Here is a 24,797-nt window from a genome sequence, read left to right as displayed (position 1 = left end):
GCCCAGGCCCAGAGTTCAGGCCCCACGACCGGACCCCCCCCCCCCCCCAAAAAAAAAAAAAAAAAAAAAGAAACTGTAGTTCAAATAGTTTAACACCAACCTTGATGTAAAAAAGCTGAAGCTAAGGGACAGCACTGAAGTCCTGAGTTTAAGTCCCTTTACTGGTGCACATATTTACTCATAAAGTGTCATGAACTTTGCTTTGCCAGCTGGCTTCAAACCATAGTTTTTAGGGCTCAGCCTATTGAGTAGCTAGGATTTCAGGTACAAGCCACTGGCTCCCAACAACATAAAAGCTATACTAAAGCAAGTGAAACCAAACAGTCAGTTTTTCATGAAATACTAGAGTTCTGAAAAAGGTGAAGTAGGCAACTGTTAGGGAAATTTTAAATTATAGGTTTCTCCTTTACTTTCCTTATTGAAGAATAGTTGTTAAGCTGAGCACTGATGGCTAAAGAGGCTGAGATTCTGAGAGTCAATATTTGAAGTTAGCCAAGGCAGAAAAAAAAGTATGTCAGATCCATCTCCAGTTAACCAGCAAGAAGCAGGGCTAGAGATACGGTACAAGTTGTAAAGTGCCATTTTTGTACAGTAAGCTGAGCCCAGTTCAGGCCCTGGTACTGGCACCAAAAAAAAAGCAATTCTTAGCTATTTACCTGTCTATTTCTGGGTTTATTACATAGGAAGACATAATATATTTGGGGGAAAAAATACAAAAGAGTTGGATGAGAAAAGTAGCACACCATAAATTGACAGCAGGTGACCACTGATATTCACAGGAACAAATGATAAGAACTGGAATGGTAAATAAAATTTACATAGTAAACTCTACAGATACATATTTTTGTGGATTAGCCTTTTTTGGAGATCTCATTACCTGAGTGAGCCTCAAACTTGACATACTCCTGCCTCAGCACCTAAGAGGTTCAGGCAGAAGAACTGAGTTTGAGACTGATCAGGGCTATACAAGTAGTAAGATCCTGTCTCAAAAATAAAATTGAGGGCTAGGAATGTGGCTTAGTGGTAGAGTGCTTGCCTACCAGGCACGAAGCCCTGGGTTTGATTCCTCAGAAAAAGCCGGAGTAGCATTGTGGCTCAAGTGATAGAGTGCTAGCTTTGAGCACAAGAAGCTCAGTGACAGTGCTCAGGCCCTGAGTCCAAGCCTCAGGACTAGCAAAAAGAAGAAAAAGAAAAGAAAAAGAAAATTGACGAAAAGAGTAATTTTATTCAATTTGATTTTTATAAGTCTCCTTGAAAAGTGATTTAATTAAAGTTCTGTAAGAAAAATAGAAGTAAGTTTAATGCATTTCCATGGCTTTCTGATAAATAGAAATTATTTAAATATTGTTTCTTTTAGCACAAAGTTATGATCTATTACTAACTTTCAGGCCAGAAGAAAAAATTCCTTGAGCTTGCACTCATGGCCTTGTTGCTGTCCCTTAGCTTTGTTGCCCAAGGCTAGCTATCACTTGAGCCACAGCTTCACTTCTGATTTTTTTTGGCCACATTCCCAGCCCCCTTATTTACTTTTAACCCTTTGGTTAAAAAAAATGTATACAAAGGGGCTGGGATGGTGGCTCAGTAGTAGAGTGCTTGCCTTGCATGCCTGAGGCCCTGGATTCGATTCCTCAACACCACATAAGCAAAAAGAAAAAAGCCGGAAGTGGTGCTGTGGCTCAAGTGGTAGAGTATTAGCCTTGAGCTGAAGAGCTGAGGGACATGCCCAGGCCCAGAGTTCAGGCCCCACCACTGGACCCCCCCAAAAAAAAATGTATACAAAGGGCTGGGAAGGTGGCTTAGTGGTAGAGTGCTTGCCTAGCACGCATGAAGCCCTGGGTTTGATCCCTGAGTACCACATATATAGCAAAAGCCAGAAGTGGTGCTGTGGCTCAAGTGGTAGAGTGTTAGCATTGAGCAAAAACAAGATCAGGGACAGTGCCCATGACTGACCCCCCCCCAAAAAAAAAAAAAACAACCAAAGAAAATTATCATGAACTCTCATACACTTATCTCTAGTGTTACCAAATCAGCATTTTACCTATCCGTCTTTCCTTTTCCTTTCCTTCTGTGGCAGGATGTCACTCATTCTGTCACTCAAGCTGACCTTGAGCTCCTGGACTAACTCTGTCTTCCTTCCTCAACTTCTTGAGTTGGTTGAGAGTGACTAGGACTATAGGAGTATACTATCAACGTGGCTTGAAAATTCATGCCTAAATCTAGGGCCTCAGTTGTGTTAAACAAAGTACTCTATCAATGAGCTACATTCCCACTAGAAAAGTCACATCTTTCTATTGATTTGGTTTTTGGTTTTTGGTCGTGGGGCCTGAACTCTGGGCCTAGGCACTGTCCCTCAGCTCTTCAGTCAAGGTTAGTGCTCTACCACTTGAGCCACAGCACCACTTCTTGTTTGTTTGTTTTTTTTTTCTGCTAATGTGGTGCTGAGGAATCAAATCCAGGTCCTCATGCTTGCAAGGCAAGTACTCGACCACTGGAACTTGAATTCTGGGCCTGGTCACTTGAGCTCTTAAGCTCAAGGCTAGTTCTCTACCACTTTGAGCCCTAGCACCACTTCCAGTTTCCTGGTGGTTAATTGGAGATAAGAGTCTCACTGACATTCCTGCCTGGACTGGCTTTGAACCATGATCCTCAGATCTTAGCCTCCTGAGTAGCTAGGATTACAGGTGTGAGCCACTGTTGCCCAGCTTTCCATTAACCTTTTTTTTTTTTTTTTTTTTAACGCATGCATTAGTTGGTGAGAGGGAGGAGTTATTGTGACATTTTCATACCATGGATTCAACGTATATGGATTAAGCTCACCCCTTTTATTACTCTCCCTTATTTTCCTCTTCCCCTTTTTGTTTAGTAATACTTTGAGGAAGTTTTCAAATCAGATAATGGTCCTATTCAGATGCATAATGTTAAAGATATTAAAACTAGCTGGGCACCAATGGCTCATGCCTATAATCCTGGCTGCTCAGGAAGCTGAGAATCTGAGGATCTTGGTTTGAAGCTGGCCCAGAAAGACTCTTCTCCAATTAACTAGCAGAAAACCAAAAGTGGTGCTCAAAGTGGTAGAATGCTAGCCTTGAACAAATTACTTACCTGGTTTAGATTTTATTCTAAATTCTAAGTATGGGATTTGATTTGTTTTCAGACACTGGCTTTGGCACCACTAGCGGAGGGGCATTTGGAACATCTGCATTTGGTTCTAGCAACAATACTGGAAGCTTATTTGGAAATTCACAGACCAAACCAGGTAAGATATTTCTTTTCTTACTTTGTTTAAATTCATTTATTGTTGGTATAGTACTTTATTTAGTAACTGATCTGTTTTGTTTTTTTCCCCCTCTCCTTCTATCACCTATCTCCTTAGGAGGATTATTTGGTACCAGTTCATTTAGCCAGCCAGCTACCTCCACAAGCACTGGTTTTGGGTTTGGTACATCAACAGGAACATCAAATAGCTTGTTTGGATCTTCAAGTACAGGGACCAGTCTCTTCTCATCCCAAAACAATGCCTTTGCACAAAATAAACCAACTGGCTTTGGGAGTAAGTAGGACATTATTGGACTGTGCACCTGACAGTTTGATTTGCATATTGATTGTATACTATTCTTTCTTTCTTCCCTATGTTCACCAACTTGATTTTCCCCTAAAGTGTCAAAAATATGGAAATATGGAAACTTCAAATTTTGGGGCTTGTATGTTTGATTGAATATATATTTGCTCAAGAAAATGCAAAGTTAGAAAATTTGAGAATATGAAAGTACTGTTGCTAGTGCTATAGTCCATTTCCAGAGTGTCTTGTAGATGCTTAAAAGTATTTACTCCTCAGTTTCATTTTTTTTTTTCTTTCTAACTTACAGATTTTGGAACAAGTACAAGCAGTGGGGGACTCTTCGGAACAACAAATACCACCTCTAATCCTTTTGGTAGTACCTCAGGCTCCCTTTTTGGGCCAAGTAGTTTTACAGCAGCACCTACTGGGACTACCATTAAATTTAATGTAGGTATTTCTCCTAGTGTTTGTGTAATATGTTTCTTTCTCATTTTAATTTTTTAAATACTTTTTATTGTAAAGATACTGTACAGAGGATTTATAGTTACATAAGTAAGGTAATGAGTACATATCCTATTAAACAGTGTTACCCCCTCATTTTATTTCTTTGTAGGATGAATTATAAAATCACTCTCTTCAGTTATGAGTATAGCTCTTCTTGGAAGATTTTTTTTTTTTTGGGTCCGGTTGTGGGGCCAGAACTCTGGGCCTGGGCGCTGTCCCTCAGCTCTTCAGCTCTCTACCACTTGAGTCACAGCACCACTTCTGGCTTTTTTCTTTTTGCTTATGTGGTGCTGAGGAATCGAACCCAGGGCCTCAGGCATGCAAGGCAAGCGCTCTACCACTGAGCCACTTTCCCAGCCCCTTCTTGGGAGATTTTTAAATAAAGTCTGTAAATACTTATACAGTACACAGGAAAAGTTGTAAAACACAAATTTAGGTTGTGATATATATTTGAATAGCAGTAATCTCAGTCAGATTTGTATGTGGAAGTTGAATAGAATAGCTATTTAATGTACTTATTTAGAGTAGCTCTTGGGGCTTGAATTTGGGCACTGCCCCTAAGCTCTATTGCTGAAGGCTAGTACTCTTACCACTTTGAGCCATAGTTCCACTTCCTGGTTTTCTGATGGTTAATTGGTGATAAGAGGCTCATGGACTTTGCTGCTTATGCTGGCTTTGAACTACGGTCCTCAGATCTAGATCTCAGTCTCCTGAGTAGCTAGGATTATAGGCATGGACCACTGGTGCCCAGCTAGAGTAGCTTATATGAGATAAAACTTTATTGTGTTCATCATTTATCCTCTGATAATTTTTTTGTGTGTGTGTGCCAGTCCTAGGACTAGAACTTAGGGCCTGGGTATTATCCCTGAGCTTTTGTACTCAAAGCTACTGTAAACTACTGTTACCACTTGAGGTACAGCTCTTATTTCTGGCTTTTTAGTGATTAGTTTGTACATAGTCTCAAGAATTTGTCTGCTGAGCTGGCATCAAACTCTGATCCTCAGATCTCAGCATCCTAAATAGGGTAGGATTATAGGCGTGACCACCAGCACTTGGCTTTTTTTAATAGAAATAACATAGTAAAGGGCAAAGCATAGAAAAACAAAAATGAGGCTTTTTTGTTTAAGGAGATATATGAGGTAAGTAAGGTAGCTATTGCAGAGACAGAGATAATGAGGATTATGGTGTAAGGCCAGCCAGGCAAAACCTCCAAGATATACCTCTCCCAACCATTTCAACCAATGAAAGGTGGATGTGAGCCAAGGGCCGGTAGCTCCAGCCTATAATCCTAGCTCCTTAGGAGTCTGAGTTCTGAGGATTATGCTTCAAGGTCAGCCTGGGCAGAAAAGTCTATGAGACTGTTATCACAAGTAAACTACTACTCAGAAAAAGCTACAAGTGGCACTGTGGCTCAAATGGTAGAGCATTAACCTTGAGCACAAAGATGCTTGGGGATAGTGCCCAGGCCCTGAGTTCAAGCCCCAAGACTGGGGTAAAAAAAAAGTTGGGGGCTGGGAAGGTGGCTCAGTGGTAGAGCGCTTGCCTTGCATGCTCGAGTCCCTGGGTTCGATTCCTCAGCACCACATAAGCAAAAAGAAAAAAGCCGGAAGTGGTGCTGTGGCTCAAGTGGTAGAGCGCTAGCCTTGAGCTGAAGAGCTGAGGGACAGCGCCCAGGCCCAGAGTTCAGGCCTGACGACCAGACCAAAAAAAACAAAAACAAAAACAAAAAAGTTGGGTGTGGTGGTGTGCACTTGTCATCCTAGCTACACAAGATATGTACATTGGAGGATTATTGTGTTGACTAGTCAAGGCATAAATCGGAGAATCTAATTGATAAAGTGAGATGGCCCAAGGTATGTGGCTAAAGTAGTAGGGTGCATGCCTAGCAAGCAGGAGGCTTTGAATTCCAACCCTGAAACTAGAAGGGGAAAAAAATTTAGTAAGTTATGTAAGGTGATTCATACATAATAATATTTCAAGATAATGCCTAATATTAACTTTAGAATTCTGACTTTAAAGTTAAATATGACAGATAGTGAAAATTACCATATGGTGAAACAGTAGTTGAGAAAACTGGCCATGTAAGTAGGAACCTTTATTTTTTTTTTGATTATTGTAAAGGTAATGTATAGAGGGGTTACAGTTACATAAGTAAGGAAATGAGTTCAATTCTTGTCAAACATAGTTGCCCCCTCCCTCATTTTCTCCTACTATACCTCTCCCCTGATTTTTCTGTTTATGTGATGCTAAGGAACCCAGGGCCTCATGCATGCCAGGTAAGCACTCTTACTGCTGAGCCACCTTTCCCACCCAACCTTTTGTATTTAAGTGCAGTCAGTCATAAAATGGGTGGTAGAACTTAGATGTAAAAGTTGACAAGTAAGGGTCTGGGAAGGTGGCTCAGTGGTAGAGTTCTTGCCTGGCATGCATGAGGCCCTGGGTTCGATTCCTCAGTACCACATAAGCAGAAAAAGCTGGAAGTGATGCTGTGGCTCAAGTGGTGGAGTGCTAGCTTTGAGCTGAAGGGCTGAGGAACAGCACCCAGGCCCAGAGTTCAAGCCCCACAACTGATTTAAAAAAAGAAAAAGAATTCAAGCCCCATGACCGACCAAAAAAAAACAAAACAAAAAACAAAAAGAAAAAGAAAAAAGTTGATAGGTAAATCTTGAGTAAATTGGTAAACTTTTCTTTCTTTCTTTCTTTTTTTTCCGGTCATGGGGCTTGAACTCTAGGCCTATATATTCTATTTAGAATATATATATATATATATATATATATATATATATATATATATATATATATATATTCTGTACATATATTTTAGCATGTAATTCAGTGATGTAGGTTATGGGATTAATCCTTGGATTTGTCATCTATTCTGATAAGCTGGATATAGAATGAATTGAGAAATGCAAAATACTGTAATCAAGCACCCTTGAAACCAGCTTGTTTTTTTTTGTTTTTTTTGGTCCGGTCATGGGGCCTGAACTCTGGCCCTGGGCACTGTCCCTCAGCTCTTCAGCTCAAGGCTAGCACTCTATCACTTGAGCCACAGCGCTACTTCTGGCTTTTTACTTTTTGCTTATGTGGTGCTAAGGAATCGAACCCAGGGCCTCAGGCATGCAAAACAAGCGCTCTACCACTGAGCCACCTTCCCAGCCCTGAAACCAGCTTGTTTTAGATGTTTTTTTTTTTTTTTTTTGCCTAGGGTCCTAGGGTTTGAATTCAAGGCCTGGGCAGGGTTCCTGAGCTCCATTTTTTGCCCAAGACTAGCACTCTACCACTTGAGCCTCAGTGCCACTTTTGGCTTTTTCTGTTTATGTGGTACTGAGGAATCAAACCCAGGGTTTCATGCATGCTAGGCAAGCACTCTATCACTAAGCTACATTCCCAGCCCTAGCTTTTGTTCTTGCTTTGTTGCTCTGGTTGATCTGTCCTCCTCAACCTCTAGTATATCTGTGACTAAAGTATGTCCTACAGCCAGCACCTGGCCGCATTTGGTATTAAAAGTTCTAGTTACTGGTTTTATTATAATTCAGAGGTTAGGGAATTGTGTCTGTGGAAGTAAGCTTAGACTCAGAAAATGTATTTCCTTCCTTTGCAGCCTCCAACTGGTACAGATACTATGGTTAAAGCTGGAGTTAGCACCAACATCAGTACCAAGCACCAGTGTATTACTGCTATGAAAGAATATGAAAGCAAATCACTAGAGGTCAGTAAAACACAGTATAAAAAGTCATGCAGCTTTTTAAAAATATTTTTAAGATTAAGTGGGCCTAAGTAAAAATCTAACATTAACCAAAAGATTTTTTGTTACTTATAGATTCCTTTTTTTCTCATATACTAGGATGACATTCACTTTATTTATATCAGTGTTCCCTTGTAATCGTCTGTTATGATTAAAAGTTGTTTACATTACATTGGGCAATATACATGTGTTTATGCACATGAGTTTTTAGTAAACTTGTTCAAATTATAAGCAAAAGGATTCAAATTAAAAATAGTATAGCTAGTAGTTAGTATAGTCCCATGTTTCTCTTCTGCATTGTCCCTCCTTATAGTCTTCTTTGAGAAATAGCCACTGTCTTGACTGCCCAAGTTTTGCTCACTGTTGAACTTTTTATAGAGTATCTCTGTCATTCAACATTACACTATTTATTCTCATTCCTCCATAATATACTGGTTTGCATTTTGACTGTCACTGTTGAATGTAGCAGTTGTTGCTTCTTATATCCCAAATTGCTTGTTTTACTCTGAAGTGTTCAGAAACTACTAAATTATGAAACAAATTACTAAACTTCTTTCCCCTAAATTTTCTGAACCTCCATCCTTTATCGACTAGGATTATATACTTAATATGTAATACGTTATGTATAATATATTAGATATGCATATATAGGGAAATACATAACATATATATATAGAAAAAATATAGAGAGCGTGTGTATGAATATGTGTTTTGGGCTGGAACTGTCTTTACAAAATCATACTTGCTATGTCAACATAGAATTTGAATTTCATTTAGCCTCCTAAAGGATTTTGCATATTAAGACTGGAAAAATACATTTCCCCTATCTTCAGGAACTTCGTTTAGAGGATTATCGGGCTAACAGGAAAGGTCCGCAGAATCAGGTGGGAGCAGGGACCACAGCTGGCTTATTTGGATCTTCACCAGCCACCTCCAGTGCAGCCGGACTCTTCAGCTCCTCCACCACTAACTCAGGCTTTGCATATGGTTCGAACAAAACTGCCTTTGGAACTAGTAAGCACTTTATTGGACTGTATTAAGGAAAGAAAAGCAAAATAATACATAATTGTCATTCTGTGATTAAGTCCTGTGGAGAAAAGTATTTTATGGATACTAGAGGAATAATACCTGATATGTATGTACATGGTGGGGAGAAACAGATTTACATTTAAAAGATGACTTTTGAGCAGTGGTCAGGTGAACACAAGTAGCCATAATTAAGTTTTTGCCAGAGAGCTAAGGGTAAAGATACAGAGAGGTGTTCCCATGGGATAGGAAAGATATTTTAAGAGATTTTGTGGGTCTGTATTAAAACATTTTTTATTTGATTTAGGAAGAGTTGTTTTGGAAGAGAACTCATAATTATAATCAAACAATTGTTCTGAAGGCCTTTGTGTGAGAGTAGATTATAAGGGGATAAACAAATTATTTGAAAAACAATTGTATTGTCCACATGAGAGATGATGGTGTCTGGACAAGTATAATAAGTCTGAGGCTAGAGGCTAGCTCAAATATAAGCCTCGACATGGATGAAGCCCTGATTTTATTTTATTTTTTATTAGTTGTGAGGGTTGAGGGGGCCTGGTTGCTGTCTCTGAGCTCATTTGCTCAAAACTTGAGCTACAGCTCCACTTCCTGTTTTCTGGTGATTATTGGAGATAAGAATTTTATAAGGTTGAATGCTGGTGGCTCACACCTGTAATCCTAGCTACTCAGGAGGCTGAAATCTGAGCTGATAAAGGTTCTGTGGCTCAAGTGGTAGAATGTTTGTCTTAAGCTGAAGAGCTGAGGGACAGCCCCCAGGCCCAGAATTCAAGCCCCACAACTGACCAAAAAAAAAAAAAAAAAAGTCTAATAGACTTTCTTCCTGAGCTGGCTTTGAATCATGATCCTCAGATCTCAGCCTCCTGAGTAGCTATGATTACAGACATGGGCCACCAGTGCCCAGCTAAGGACCTGCTTTAAATTCCCAATATTAAGAGGGAAAAAAAAAGATTCCAAACTCTATTCAGTTTTATAACTATTTTGATTTAATAAGAGATACAGAAGACAGTATGTCAGGATGATGACTGAATTACTTTCTAAAAATACCACTATATAACCAAGTATGTGTTCTTTTCCTATTGGCTTAGCTACCAATTTTTCTCTGTAGAGACTAACAAAAGTTAAATTTTTTCATAGCTTTAAGAGAATACTTACATATATACTTATATATAAATATGTTTATTAAAGTGACATTTAATATTCTTTTAATCAGTATTTTTTGTAACATTTTTTGTTTGGTTTGGTTTTGAAACAGAGTCTCACTGTGTAGGACAGGTTGGCCTGGAAATTGATTGTCTTCTGTCTTTTTTTTTTTTTTTTTTTTTGGGGTCCAGTCGTGGGGCCTGAACTCTGGGCCTGGGCACTGTCCCTCAGCTCAAGGCTAGTGCTCTACCGTTTGAGCCACAGCACCACTTCCAGCTTTTTCCTTTTTGCTCATATGGTGCTGAGGAATCGAACCCAGGGCCTCAGGTATGCAAGGCAAGCGCTCTACCATTGAGCCACCTTCCCAGCCCCTTGATTGTCTTCTTAAATGCTGAGATTATACACCATCTTACCTGTAGCACTTATTTATTCTTAAGTATTATGTGTCAGACTCTATGGATAAATTAAGTCTCATTTTCAAGAATGATTAAATGTAAAGAGATTAAAACAACATAGGCTTTGAATATGCTCTTTTTATTTTTGGCAGAGGAAATCTAATTTATTATTTTCTTTGCTGTGCCCAGAAAACCTATAATAGGAAGGGCAGCCATTAGGATCCTTCCTTTATATTTAAGTAATTGTTATGAAACTATTAAAAGACTGAATAGGGGAAACATTAGGGTTCGTGGGCACAGATAGAAACTTTCTGAGTAAAGATCTAGAAGCACAGTAAATTGAAGAAAGACTTGATCAAACTAAAATGTTGCTGCACAGCAAAGGATGTAGCGTAGCCAACAATCTATAAAGGTAGCCTACAGGGCTAGGAAGGTGGCTCAGTGGTAGAGTGCTTGCACTCTACCACTCAGCATCACATAAACAGAAAAACCCAGAAGTGGAGCTATGGCTCAAGTGGTAGAGTGCTAACTTTAAGCTAAAGAGCTGAGGGACAGTGCCCAGGCCCAGAGTTCAGGCCCCATGACTGACCAAAAAAAAAAAAAGACTAAAACTACGGGCTCATAAAGGAAGATCATTTTCCCTAGTTAGGGTTCTTGGGGTCACAGCATTACTATAGAAATTAAAAGTTTCATGCTAATATGGCTCCATTTGGAGAAAATAAAGTGAAAAGGTAATTGGATGTAGAATAATTTAGATAATATCAGATAGGGTAAAAATTATTCCTTGATTATTAGATAGTAGAAGTTTCCATCTTTTTGTGTAGTTTTTAAAATAGTTTTCATTGATTTTTTTTTTTTTCCTTTCCTCCTCCTTTTGTTTCTGTAAGGTACAACTGGATTTGGAACAAATCCAGGTGGTCTCTTTGGCCAGCAGAATCAACAGACTACCAGCCTCTTCAGCAAACCATTTGGCCAGGCCACAACTACCCAGAACACTGGCTTTTCCTTTGGTAACACCAGCACCCTTGGACAGCCAAGTACTAATACCATGGTAAGGAAACAAACCCTTTGTTAGCTCTAGGTCTTACTTTAGAGCTAAGTTAATAGAACTTCATTATGCCAAGCTAGTAAGTTCTATTTATATTACAGCTAATTAGAACTGAGGTTATTTATTTATTTATTTAGCTGGTCTGGCCATTGTCCTTGAACTTTTGTGCTCAAGGCTAGCACACTTGAACCACAGCTCCACTTCAGGCTTTCTTGGTAGTTTATTGGAGATAAGAGTCCTGTGGACTCTTCCTACCTAGTCTAGCCTCAAACTGTGATCCTCAGATCTCAGTCTCCAGAGTAGGTAGGATTACAGTTGTAAGCCATCAGCACCCGGAAAGCTAAGGATATTTAAAAGAAAGAAGATTAAGAGCTAGATTTGTTAGGTTTCTACTCTTTATTGCGAGTCTTATTGGTTGCCTTAAATCTTCACCTGTGACATTGACTCCAGGCATGCTATAAAGTTTTGGAGAAAATAACTTGTCAATTACGAGCTATTTTTCAAAATGTTTTTTTAGGGGCTGGGAATGTGACTTAGTGATAGAGTGCTTGCCTCGCATGCATGAAGCCCTGGGTTTGATTCCTCAGCACCATATACATAGTAGAAGCCAGAAGTGGCACTGTGGCTCAAGTGGTAGAGAGTGCTAGCCTTGAGCAAAAGAAGCTCTCAAGTCCCAGGACTGGCAAAAAAAAAAAAAAAGTTCTTACAGCTTGTTTCTATAGAATCAGACAAAAGGACTGGGAAGGTGGCTCAGTGGTAGAGCACTTGCCTTGCATGCCTGAGGCCCTGGGTTCGATTCCTCAGCACCACATAAGCAAAAAGAAAAAAGCCGGAAGTAGCGCTGTGGCTCAAGTGGTATAGCGCTAGCCTTGAGCTGAAGAACTGAGGGACAGTGCCCAGGCCCAGAGTTCAGGCCCCCCGACCGGACCCAAAAAAAAACCCCAAAAAACAAATAGAATCAGACAAAAATGTAGTTCTTGGTGGGGGGATGTAGACCAAAATTCAGTTATGTTACATCATTTCTATTTATGTACAGAAAGTTGAAGTGTCATCGTGTAGTCATTACCAGTTTATTTCTAGAGACCCTTTATTAAAGTATAGAAGTAATTGGTACTTAGAGATGCTTTGTTTGATTAAGAAAGTATAGGTAGACTTCAAAATCTTTAAAATACTAAGTTCAGAAACATTTACAAACATCATGACTTGATAGGATTTATCCTAGGATTATTGAATAGCTGTAATTGCAGTAGCTTACTAAAGTAATAGAATAAAGAACAATATGGCTCATGACAAATAATTCCAGTTACTAGTAGGTTGAAACCTGGAGGATCATGGTTTGAAGCCAGCCTAGGAAGAAAAGTCTTTGAGACTCCATCTCCAATTAATCTGCTAAAAGCTGGGCTGGAAGCATGGTGGAAGTGGTAGAGTAAGCAAGCCAAGTGAGCTTGAGGCCTCTGAATTCAAGCCTCCCAGTATTGGCACCCACACAAAAAAAACTAAAAGAAAATATGTTAGGCAATTTTTTTTTTTTTGTCGGTCGTGGGGCTTGAACTCTGGGCCTGGGCGCTGTCCTTCAGCTCTTCAGCTCAAGGCGAACGCTCTACCACTTGAGCTACAGCGCCACTTCCTCTTTTCTGGTGGTTTATTGGAGATAGAAGTCTCACGGTCTCTCCTGCCTGGGCTGGCTTTGAACCGCGATCCTCAGATCACAGCCTCCTGAGTAGCTAGGATTACAGGCGTGAGCCACCAGTGCCTGGCTTAGGCAAATTATTTTTAAGTGTGATGCAAAAACAGTAAAGAAAAAGATAAATTGGGCTTCATCAAATTAAAAAACTTAAAAAAGATAGCTATGGTGTATGACTGTAACTCCAGCTACTCAAAAGCCAGATTATACAAAGAGATTCATGAGTAGTTCAAGGCCAGCCTCAACAAAGGTAGCAAGACCATATCTCACAAACAAAAGAGAAGGAATTGGAGTCTTAATTTGAGAAGTAGTGCTTGCTTTGCCACTTGCTCAATACCCTGAGTTCAATATGGTACCATTAGAAAGAAAATGACAAAAAAACCCTTAAGGGGTTGAAGTACTCAGTAGTGGAGTGTGTACTTAGCATGATAGCATGTGCAAGACCTTAAGTCTCATCCCTAGCAAACCCCATTTCTAAATTAAAACCTTTTAGGGACTGGGAAGGTGGCTCAGTGGTAGAGTGCTTGCCTTGCATGCATGAGGCCCTAGGTTCGATTCCTCAGTACCACATAAGCAAAAAGAAAAAAAAGCCGGAAGTGGCGCTGTGGCTCAAGTGGTAGAGCGCTAGCCTTGAGCTGAAGAGCTGAGGGACAGTGCCCAGGCCCAGAGTTCAGGCCCCACAACTGGACCCGAAAAAAAAATTAATAAAAATAAATTAAAACCTTTTAAAAGCTGTGTGCTAGTGGCTAGTGCCTATAATCTTAGCTACTCAGGAGGCTAAGATCTGATGATCACTGTCAGCCTGGGCAGGAAAAGTCCATGAGACAAGTATCTCCAGTAAATCACCAGAAAACTGGAAGTGGTGCTGTGGCTTAAAGTGGTAGAGCTCTAGCCTTGAGGAAAAAGAACCTCAGGGGCAGTGTCCAGGTCCAAGTTCAAGCAACTGACAAAATTCCTTTTAAAGCGGCTGGGAATGTGGCTTAGTGGTAGTGTTTGCCTAGCATGCATGAAGCCCTGGGTTTGATTCCTCAGTATCACATACACAGAAACAGCCAGAAGTGGCGTCATGGCTTAAGGGGTAAGGTGCTAACCTGAGCACAGAAAGGCTCAGGGGCAGTGCCTAGGCCCTGAGTTCAAGCCCTAGGACTGGCCAAAAAAAAAAATCCTTTTAAAAAATTAAAAATATATGTGTGCCAAAGGGATGCCATCATGAAAGTGAAAAGAGAAAACATTTGCAAATTGTATATGCTACAAGATTTGTATACTAATTATATCAAAGAACTCTTACAATTCAGTAAGAAAATAACCTTGGGCTGGGAAGGTGGCTCAGTGGTAGAGCACTTGCCTTGCATGCATGAAGCCCTGGGTTCGATTCCTTAGCACCACATAAGCAAAAAGAAAAAAGCTGGAAGTGGCACTGTGGCTCAAGTGGCAGAGCACTAGCCTTGAGCTGAAGAGCTGAGGGACAGTGCCCAGGTTCAGAGTTCAGCCCCCACGACTGGATCCCCCCCCAAAAAAAAAAGAAAAAAGAAAAGGAAAGAACCTTAAAAATGGGTCAAGAACAAAGATACTCAACATCATTAGTCATTGCAAATTAAAAGCATAAGATGCAACTTCATACCCACTTAGAAGGTTAAACTGACATATAATAGTATTAACAAGGACCTGAAGAAGTTGGAACTCATACACATTGCTCCTAGTAATGTGTAATGCCACTTTGCGAAAAGTTCAGTAAGCTGGGACTGGTGGCTGACACCTGTAATCCTAGCTACTCAGGAGGCTGAGCTCTGAGGATTGCAGTTCAAAGCCAGCCTGGGCAGAAAATTCCCGAGACTTATCCTAAATAAGCCACTCAAAAACGTGAAATGGGGCCTGGTAATGTAGCTTAGTGGTAGAGTGCTTGCCTAGCATGTATGAAGTTCTAGGTTCAGTTCCCCAGTACCACAGTCACAGGAAAGGCCAGAGTTGGTGTTGTGGTTCAAGTGTAGAGTGATAGCCTTGAGCAAAAGAAGCTCAGGGATAGTGCCCAGGCCCTGAGTTCAAGCCCCAAGACTGGCAAACAAAAAACTGTAAGTGGTGCTGTGGCTCAAAGTGGTAGAGCACTAACCTTGAACACAGAGAGGCTCTCAGGGACAGCAACAGTGCCCAAGCTCTGAGTTCAGGCCCCACAACCTACCAAAAAAAAAAAAAGTGTAGTGGTTCTTGAGAATGTTAAGCATAGAACTATTATATGACCCACTAATTGTACATCTTGATATTTACCTTAGAGAAATGGGAACAGGCTAGTACCAAAATGCTGATTATTATTATCCATAATGGCTAAACCGTGGAAACAACCCAAATATTTGTCAGTGATAAATGAATGCATCCATACAATGGTATATTATTCAGCTAAAAAAATGGAATGAAGTACCAATATATATTACAACATGGATGTTTAAAATAAACTAAATAAAAGGAGCTGGGCCGCTGGTGGCTCACACCTGTAATCCTAGCTACTCAGAAGGCTGAGATCTGAGGATCGTGGTTCAAAGCCAGCCTAGGCAGGAAAGTCCATGAGACTTATCTCCAGTAAACCGCTGAGAAAACCGGAAGTGACACTGTGGCTCAAGTGGTAGAGTACTACCTTGAGCTGAAGGGCTGAGGGCAGCGCCCAGGCCCAGAGTTCAGGCCCCACCACTGAAAAAAATAAAGTAAAATGAAAGGAGCCAGTCACTAAAGACCACATTTTCTTTTTTTTTTTAATTGTAATTAGGTGATACATAATTTCCAAAATTTCACAGTATTATGGGATAGTGATGCTCATTTAAAGTCACAAACTCTAACTTTCCTGGAACAAATTATCTATCACGGTCTATAACATATAATGGTGCACACATATACACCATTACATGTGATCAGCAGCATGGGGTTATTTAGTAGTGGTTCTACCAGATGAGTGGAAGTTCTTTGTTTAAGTCCTGTTACTTTTGTCGTATCACCTAACATTTTGGATTTAACATCCACTTATTAGGGAGACCACGTACCGTTTGTCAAGACCACATTTTCTATCCTCCTCATATTGAATGTTTAGACCAATCTGTGGAAACAAAAAGTAGGTTAGTGGTAATTTGAGATTCGTAGTGACTGCTACTAATTCTGAGATTTGTTTTTGGAATAGTGAAGATAGGTTCTAAATTTATACTGGGGATGTTGCACAACTCAGATAATATAGAAACAAAAATCATTGAAGATCTGAGACTCACATCTCCAATTAACCAGCAAACAGCTACAACTGGAAGTGTGGCTCAGGTGGTAGAGTGCCAGCTTAAAGAGATAAAAACTGAGTGAGATAAAGGCCCTAACTTTAATCTCCAGTACCAACAAAAAGCAAACAAAACCATTGATGATTGGAGGCATGTTTCAGGTGGTAGAAACCTTCCTAAAAATCACAAGCCATGGACTTCTGATCACAAGCCCAGAATTCCAATTCTGCAAAAAAATCAAAGACATAGAAAAATAGTCTAATGTACATGAGTGATTTTTATGGTATGGCAATTAATGTCTTAATAAAGGTGTTTAAAAGTTGGGCTGGGGTTATAGGTCTAGCTTGTTCAAGGTCTGTTTGATTCCTAGCTGTATAAAAATAGAATATAAAAGAACTTAAAATTGGTCACCTCAACAGTAGTTCATTGGTAAATTATTATTTAAATAATATAGTTCAATAACTATATAAAGGCATTTCTAGTAGTCAGGCAATGAGTTCAGTGCAACTTGGTTAATGTCATCTCTTCCACCATTCTCCCCCATTTTTCCTGCCAATCCTACCTTCAAGTTACATAGTTCAATTTTTATATAATGTACATTGAATACAATGACTATATTTGCTCAACTGTCCTCGCTCCATTTGTACGCCTCCTCCCCACCCCAAACATGTTTAAGCTGCCTAATTTTCTTTTTTTAAAATCATTTGTTAGTTGTTCAAAGGAATTACAGTTGGACTCCTCCCCTAAGTATACTTAAGTCAGTTTGTGTGTGTATGTACACAGCCCTGTATATATATTATCATATGTGTTTGTGTATTATATTTAACTTCCATACAGGAGAGTAAAAATGCCATTTGTCTCTCAAAGCCTGACCCATAAGAAATTCACATAACAAAATTTTTTCTAGGTCCAACTATTTCCCTGCAAATAATTTTTTTTTACTGATGAATGAAATTCCATTTTATATATATGTACCACATTTTAAAAAAATTTGCTTATCTATTGTAGGGCATCTGGGTTGTTTTCATAACTTGTCTCTAATGAGTAGTGTGACAGTGAATGTGGACATTAGACATGCAAGTGTCTTTACTATATCCTAATTTGTAATATTCTGGGTGGATTTCCAACAGTGGTATTGGAGGATTGTAGGGTAGTTCTCTGTTTATGTATTTTTTGGTTGGTTGTGGGGCTTGAATTCTGGGCCTGGGCGCTGTCCCTCAGCTCTTTCAGCTCAAGGCTAGTGCTCTACCACTTGAGCTACAGTGCCACTTCTGGTTTTCTGGTGGTTTATTGGAGATGAGTTTCACAGACTTTCCTGCCCAGGCTGGCTTTGAACTGAGATCCTCAGATCTCAGCCTCCTGAGCAGCTAGGATTACAGGAATGAACCTCCAGCGCCCAGCTCTTTGTTTAATTTTTTTTAATTTTTTAAATTTTTTGTTTTTGGGTCCGGTCATGGGGCCTGAACTCTGGGTTGAGCACTGTCCCTCAGCTCTTCAGCTCAAGGCTAGTGCTCTACCATCCTTGAGCCACAGCACTACTTCTGGGTTTTTTCTTTTTGCTTATGTGGTGCTGAGGAATCAAGCCCAGGGCCTCATCCATGCAAGGCAAGCGCTCTACCACTGAGCCACCTTCCCAGCCCCATTTGTTTAATTTTTTGAGCAATCTCCAAATTGCCTTCTATAATGGTTGCACTAAATCACATTTCCATCAGCCGTTTAATAGAGTTCTCTTTCCCCCCTTATCCTCACCAACATTTCTGTTGTTCATATTTTCGATGATGGTCAATCTTAACCCTGGTGTTAGTTAGAATCTCAATTTTTTTAAATTTATTTTTTGCTGGTACTAGGGCTTGTACTCAGGGGCTGGGCACTGTCCCTAAGCTTCCTTTGCTCAAGGCTAGCACTCTACCACTTGAGCCACATTGCTGCTTCCGGTCTTTTCTGTTTATGTGGTACTGAGGAAGCCAGCACTTCATGTATGCTAGGCAAACACTCTACCACTAAGCCACATTCCTAGCCCCCTTATTTTTTAATGCCAGTATTGGGGCTTTAATTCAGAGCCTGGTAACTGTTCTGAGCTTATATATTACTGAGGAATGGAACCCAGGGCTTAATGTATGTTAGGCAAGCACTCTATCACTAAGCCACATTCCCGGTCCCTCAAGGTTGTTTTGATTTGCATTTTCTTTATGGACATTGATGTTTCTGTATGTATTTATTTGCCATTCTTGCTATTGCTGCTTCTGAGAAGTTTCCAGCTTCTTTGCTCATTTACTGAGTGCCTGCTATTGGAGGGCATTAGGTTCTTTAGCTCCTTTTTGTATATTCTGGATTTTAGGCACTTGTCTCTGATGATATTTTCCCATTCTGTAGGCTTCCTTTTTAGCTTAGTAAACTATGTCCTTAGCTGTAACACCTTTTTTTTAAAAAAAAAACATTAAGCAAAAGAAATAAAATACATGGCTATACATTAAGTAAAGTACACTTTCCTCCAAAAAATGAGTGTGTTTTCTCATTAAGAATATGACCACTGGGCTGGGAAGGTAGCTCAGCGGTAGAGTGCATGCCTTGCAAGCATGAGGCCCTGGGTTTGATTCCTCAGCACCACATAAACAGAAAAAGCCGGAAGTGGCGCTGTGGCTCCAGTGGTATAGCGCTAGCCTTGAGCTGAAGAGCTGAGGGACAGTGCCCAGACCCAGAGTTCAGGCCCCATGACCGGCAAAAAAAAAAAAAAAAAGAATATGACCACTGGCGGGGCGGGGAGGAGGATGGGATGGGAAGGGGAAACAAAGGAGGAGGCTACAATGCTTGATAAGAAATGTACTCATTATCTTGCCCATGTAATTGTAACCCCTCTGTACAGTATTTTCACAAAAAAAAAAAAAAATATGACCACTTAAGAGCTTGGTGCTGGTGGCTCATGGTGGCTCAAACCTGTAATCCCAGCTTCTCAGGAGGCCGAGATCTAATGATTAAGGTTCAAGGCCAGCCCAGGCAGGAAAGTTCATGAGACACTTATCTCTAACCAGCAAAAGTCTGGAAATGGAGCTGGATTCTGGTGGCTTATGCTTGTAATCCTAACTACTCAGGAGGCTGAGATCTGAGGATCACAGTTTGAAGCCAGCCCAGGCAGGAAAGTCTGTGAAATTCTTCAGTTAACCACCAGAAAACTGCAAGTGGCGCTGTGGCTCAAGTGGCAGAGGGCTCACTTTGAGCTGAAGAGGTGAGAGATAGCGCCCAGGTCCAGAGTTCAAGCTCCATGACAAAAAAAAAAAAAAAGAGTGCTAGCCTTGAGCAAAAAGAAGAGCTCAGGGACAGTGCCTAAGCCCAAGTTCAAGCCCCAAGACTGACAAAAAATCTGGGAGTGGGAGTGGCAGTTTTCCTCAAGTGGTAGAACATCAGCTTGGAGCAGAAAAAACAAGCAAAAACATGATGCCCTTGTGTTCAAGCCCTAAGTACTAGCACAAAAAAGAAAAAATTAGAAAAGAAGCCATTTAATATTATGCTACTATTTCTGCTGGTATTGATTTGACAGTTTTCGGCTGACTTTTCAGTTACTTGATTCAGAGTCCATTCTCCAGCTCAATATTGATTGATTTATTCTTTGAAAACCAAGTACTATGTCGTTTGGCCTCCCATTTTGTAAGCCTGATAATGTTTAGGGAATAGCAGTTCACATAAAGTTTTACTGATACTTAGGGACTGAAAGCTCATCTCTATATTAAACAGTGAATTTATGGTCCTCTCACTAAAGAAACCTGGGAAGACTTCACTACTCTGAGCTTTGTAGTCTTTTGGCAATGGAGAAACTATGCCCCTTACTTTTCAAGGTTGTTAGAAAAGAAATACTACTTGTAAAACATTTAGCATTGTATCTGTCATGTATGCTTTTCAAAAAGTAACAATTTTTATTAATCTAAGACTCTTGGAAAACTATTACTGTATATTTTTTAATCTAGATTACTTTTTTGCAGGGTTTATTTGGAGTAACCCAAGCCTCACAGCCTGGAAGTCTTTTTGGGACAGCTACAAACACCAGCACTGGGACTGCTTTTGGAACAGGAACAGGTCTCTTTGGGCAGACCAATACTGGGTTTGGTGCAGTTAGTTCGGTAGGTGCTAACAATCGAATGTAATTTGAAGAAGTGTGTAAGTCTGTTAGAAGAATTTATAATACAGTGTCTTCAAAGTACTCTATTGAACATGTTATATGATTGATATTAAGAGCAAATAAAAGCCTTCGGTTTTTTGTTTGTTTGTTTGGTGTCAGTATTTGGGCATATTGGATACTGTCCTGGATACTGTCCCCTAGGTTAATTTTGCTCCAGGCTGGCATTCTACCTTTTTTTGTGTGTGTCAGTCGAGGGGCTTGAACTCTGGGCCTGGGCACTGTCCCTCAACTCTTCTGCTCAAGGCTAACACTCTACTACTTGAGCCACAGTGCCACTTCCGGTTTTCTGGTGGTTTATTGGAGATAAGAGTTTGATGGACTTTCCTGCCCAGGCTGGCTTTGAAGCGAGATCCTCACATCTCAGCCTCCTAAGTAGTAGGATTACAGGCATGAGCCACCAGTGCACAGCAGCCCTAACTTTCTTGACAAATAATCCATATACCATCTAAGATACAATTTAGTATGTTTTCTTTTTTTTTTTTTTCAATTTAGTGTTTGTTTTTTGTTTTTAACACTACACTATAAAGCACAAGCTCATTCTCATTAACATTCTCCAGAATCACCTTTTGTGACTAGTTTCATGCACTTAACATAGGTCAAGCAAGGTCTATAATCTTGTTCAAAATTTTTTTTCTCAGGAGGCTGAGATCTGAGGATCACAGTTCAAAGCCAACCCAGGCAGGAAAGTCTGTGAAATACTTTATCTCCAATAACCCACCAGAAAACCAGAAGTGGCACTGTGGCTCAAGTGGCAGAGTGCTAGCTTTAAGCTAAATTGCTCAGGGGCAGCGTCCAGGCTCCAGAGTTCAAGCCCCACGACCAAAAAAAAAAAAATTATTTTTTTCTTCTTTTTGATATACCAGTCCTGGGACTTGAATTTAGGGCTTTATTGCTCAAGGCTAGTCTTCTGCTAGTTGAGCCACAACTTCACTTCTGTCATTTTGATTGTTTATTGGAGATAAGAATTTCATGGACTTTTCTCCTGAGCTGGCTTTGAACCATGATTCCAGATTTCTGCCTCCTGAGCAGCTAGGATTTACAGGCATGAGCCACTGACTCATGCCTATATACAAGCACCTGGCTTGTTTAAATTATTTATTGTACCATTTCTCTTGGCAAATATCTGCTATATTTCTGTTAACAGTTAAAGCATTGGACATGGTGGTGCATGCCTGTAATCCCAGCACTTGGGAGGCAGAAGCAAGAGAACAGTAAATTTGAGGACAGTCTGGGGTACACAAGAGTTGAGTGCCACACTAAACTATATAGCAAGACACTCCAAAAAACTGAGTACTGTATATATAGCTCAGTGTAGAGCAACTTGCCTTTTTCAAACCTTTGGGTTTTATCATTACACCCCCTCTCCCAATAATCATAAAACCAATGTCTTGATTTTCTTTTTGTTTTTTTTTCTTGATATTAATACAATCCTGTATTTGCTTTAGCTGTTACCATTAGCCTTTCAGACTGTGGATATTCTTTGTTTATATTTTTGCTCAGGCTAGTTTATGTTTTTGATAGCCGTTTATTCATTTGTGTTCTGACTACAAATTATGACGTCTTTTCTCCCATACCTCTAGTATATTATACTTACTTATTTATTCATTTTTGACAGTCCTGAGGCCTGAACTCAGGGCCTGGGCACCGTCCCTAAGCTTCTTTTGCTCAAGGCTAGCACTGTACCACTTGAGCCACAGCACCACTTCTGGTCTTTTCTGTTTATGTATACTGAGGATTTGAATCCAGAGCTTCATGCATGTGAGGCAAGCACTCTACCACTAAGCTATATTCCTAGCCCTATACTTGTTTTTATTTGCTGTTTGAAATGTGTCTCTATAAAATTATTTAAAATTTCTTGTATTCTGTTCTTTTTAGACCCTGTTTGGCAATAACAAGCTTACTACATTTGGAACCAGTACAACCAGTGCTCCTTCATTTGGTACAACCAGTGGCGGGCTCTTTGGTAACAAACCAACCCTGACTTTAGGAACCAATACAAACACTTCCAATTTTGGTACATATAAAAAGCAGGTTTGACTCTCTTAAAGTTACACTGACTATACCACACATCATTCTCCTGATTCATATGATTGGAAATATTTTAAAATTCTCAGGTAAGCTGTAGCTTGTTGTGTGAGGTACCAGTAGAAACTGTTACAAGGCATAGACCATGGCTTGAGAATTTAGTTATCAGTGTAAATTGGCTTTCATTTTCTTTGGATTACCCTACCAATAAAAACTTTAAAACACTTTAGATTGAAGTAACACTTATGTAGTTTTCAAATGAAGTAATGAGTACAGAAGAATCTTGATTTTTTTTTGGGGGGGGGGAGCGGTCAAATCAGGAGTCTTTTTTTTTTTTTACATTTTTAAAAAATTATTACCTTTTAAGTAGTTGTATAAAGAAGTTCCCATTTTACAAAACAGTTTATGAATACAAGGTATCTGACAACATTGTCACCCACAGATGGGGAGTGTTTATTAGAAAGCCAGTGACTGCAGCTGGACTCATGTCCCATGGAACCTGCAGCCTGATGATTCTTTTTGAAAATGAAAACCTTTCTGATTTGGAGTTTCGGCAGTTTCAAAAATTTTACTTTTGATGGGAAGGGAGGGGAAGGGGAAACAAAGGAGGAGGCTACAATGCTTGATAAGAAATGTACTCATTATCTTGCCCATGTAATTGTAACCCCTCTGTACAGTATTTTCACAATTAAAAAAAAAAAAGAAAACCAAAAAAACAAAAATTTTGCTTTTGATCAAGGACCAGTAGCTCAGACTTATAATAATCTTAGCTAATCAGACAGGTGAAACCTGAAGTTCTTAGTTTAGAACCAGCCCAGGCAGACAAATCCAATAAAAAGCCCCAATACTGCCACACAGACACACACAAAATAATTACTTTTGAATTCATGTTCCTTTTAAGAAGTTCAGCAAACAGATAAATTTGAACCATTAAAAATAATCAAGCCAGGGACTGGGAAGGTGGCTCAGTGGTAGAGTGCTTGCCTCGCATACATGAGGCCCTGGGTTTGATATCTCAGTACCACATAAACAGAAAAAGCCAGAAGTGGCTCTGTGGCTTAAGCTGTAGAGCACTAGCCTTGAGCTGAAGAGCTGAGGGTCCAAGAGTTCAAGAGCACCCGGGTTCAGAGTTCAAGCCTTGACCCACAAAAAGAGTTAAAAAAAAAAAAAGTCAAGCCAGGTTTTAGTGGCTCAAGCCTGTCATCCTAGCTGTTTAGGTAACTGAGATCTGAGGATTACAGTTCAAAACCAGTATGAAAGTCCTTGAAACTCTTATCTCCAATAAATGCAGACAAAGCTGGAAGTGGTACTGTGGCTTAAGTGGCAGAGTGCTATCCTTGAGCAAAAAGGAGATCAGGGACAGCATCCAAGCACAGAGTTCAAGCCCCACAACTGATACCATCCTCCTTTGCCCTCCCCCCTTCTGGTCCCCCAAATCATGGATGTGTTAGAGAAATTTAAAAGTTTATCAGAAACATTTTCAGTGTCATCTATGCATAATTAATTTTTAAAACAAATTCAATATATCTGGACAAGGGAAATACTAGTTAAAATATTTATTGAAGATTTTGTTTGCCAGATAAACCATTAGTCACTAATGGGGGAGATGAATTTAAGGATGTTATTGACATAGGTTAGTAGCTAAACAGTTTTTGAATGAGTTTTTTATTTTTGTTTGATTGTTCTTTTTTTTTTTTTTTTTTGTCGGTCGTGGGGCTTGAACTCTGGGCCTGAGCGCTGTCCCTCAGCTCTTCAGCTCAAGGCAAGTGCTCTACCACTTGAGCTACAGCGCCACTTCCTGATTGTTCTTTTTTGTTTGTTTTTGTTGGTTGTGGGGTTTGAACTCGGGGCCTAGGCACTGTCCCTCAGCACTTCAGCTCAAGGCGAGCGCTCTACCACTTGAGCCACAGTTCCACTTCCAGTTTTCTGGTGGTTAATTGGAAAGAAGAGTCTAAGGGACTTTTCTGCCTGCACTGGCTTTGAACCATGATCCTCAGATTTCAGCCTCCTGAGTAGCTAGGATTACAGGCCTGAGCCACCAGCACCTGGCTTGTTTGATTGTTTTTGTTTGTAGTATGAGAGTTGAAACTCAGGGCCTAGTTAAGTTCTCTACCCTGAACCTTCATTTCTCAAGCCCATTTTTAAATGATCTTGTACTAGGGGGAGAAACGTAAGCATCCATTAGCAGTTTAATTTGTTTCTGAAGAAGATAAATAAATCTTTGTTTCAGG

The 24,797-nt window shown here is 40.0% G+C and overlaps 1 protein-coding gene across 4 annotated transcripts in view; it reads left to right on the top strand.

Annotated features, from left to right (window-relative positions):
* The window catches only part of Nup98 (nucleoporin 98 and 96 precursor), a 127,629-nt gene that overhangs the window by 20,464 nt on the left and 82,368 nt on the right, over positions 1 to 24,797 (top strand). For 2 of the 4 annotated variants that reach the window (XM_070035131.1, XM_070035132.1), the window contains exons 3-10: positions 3,155 to 3,256; positions 3,374 to 3,550; positions 3,867 to 4,006; positions 7,668 to 7,775; positions 8,645 to 8,825; positions 11,281 to 11,444; positions 20,345 to 20,482; positions 22,417 to 22,555. In XM_070035131.1, the coding sequence (XP_069891232.1) occupies positions 3,155 to 3,256; positions 3,374 to 3,550; positions 3,867 to 4,006; positions 7,668 to 7,775; positions 8,645 to 8,825; positions 11,281 to 11,444; positions 20,345 to 20,482; positions 22,417 to 22,555 (1,149 nt within the window). The remainder of the gene's footprint in view (positions 1 to 3,154; positions 3,257 to 3,373; positions 3,551 to 3,866; positions 4,007 to 7,667; positions 7,776 to 8,644; positions 8,826 to 11,280; positions 11,445 to 20,344; positions 20,483 to 22,416; positions 22,556 to 24,797) is intronic. The other 2 variants (XM_070035134.1, XM_070035133.1) reach the window with 2 other exon arrangements.

The sequence above is a fragment of the Dipodomys merriami genome, unplaced genomic scaffold, assembly GCF_024711535.1.
Source record: "Dipodomys merriami isolate MVZ:Mamm:240054 unplaced genomic scaffold, mDipMer1.0.p SCAF_25, whole genome shotgun sequence".
Taxonomy (NCBI): domain Eukaryota; kingdom Metazoa; phylum Chordata; class Mammalia; order Rodentia; family Heteromyidae; genus Dipodomys; species Dipodomys merriami.
The sequence above is the reverse complement of the archived record's forward strand: the minus strand, read 5'-3'. Positions and strand labels throughout refer to the sequence as shown.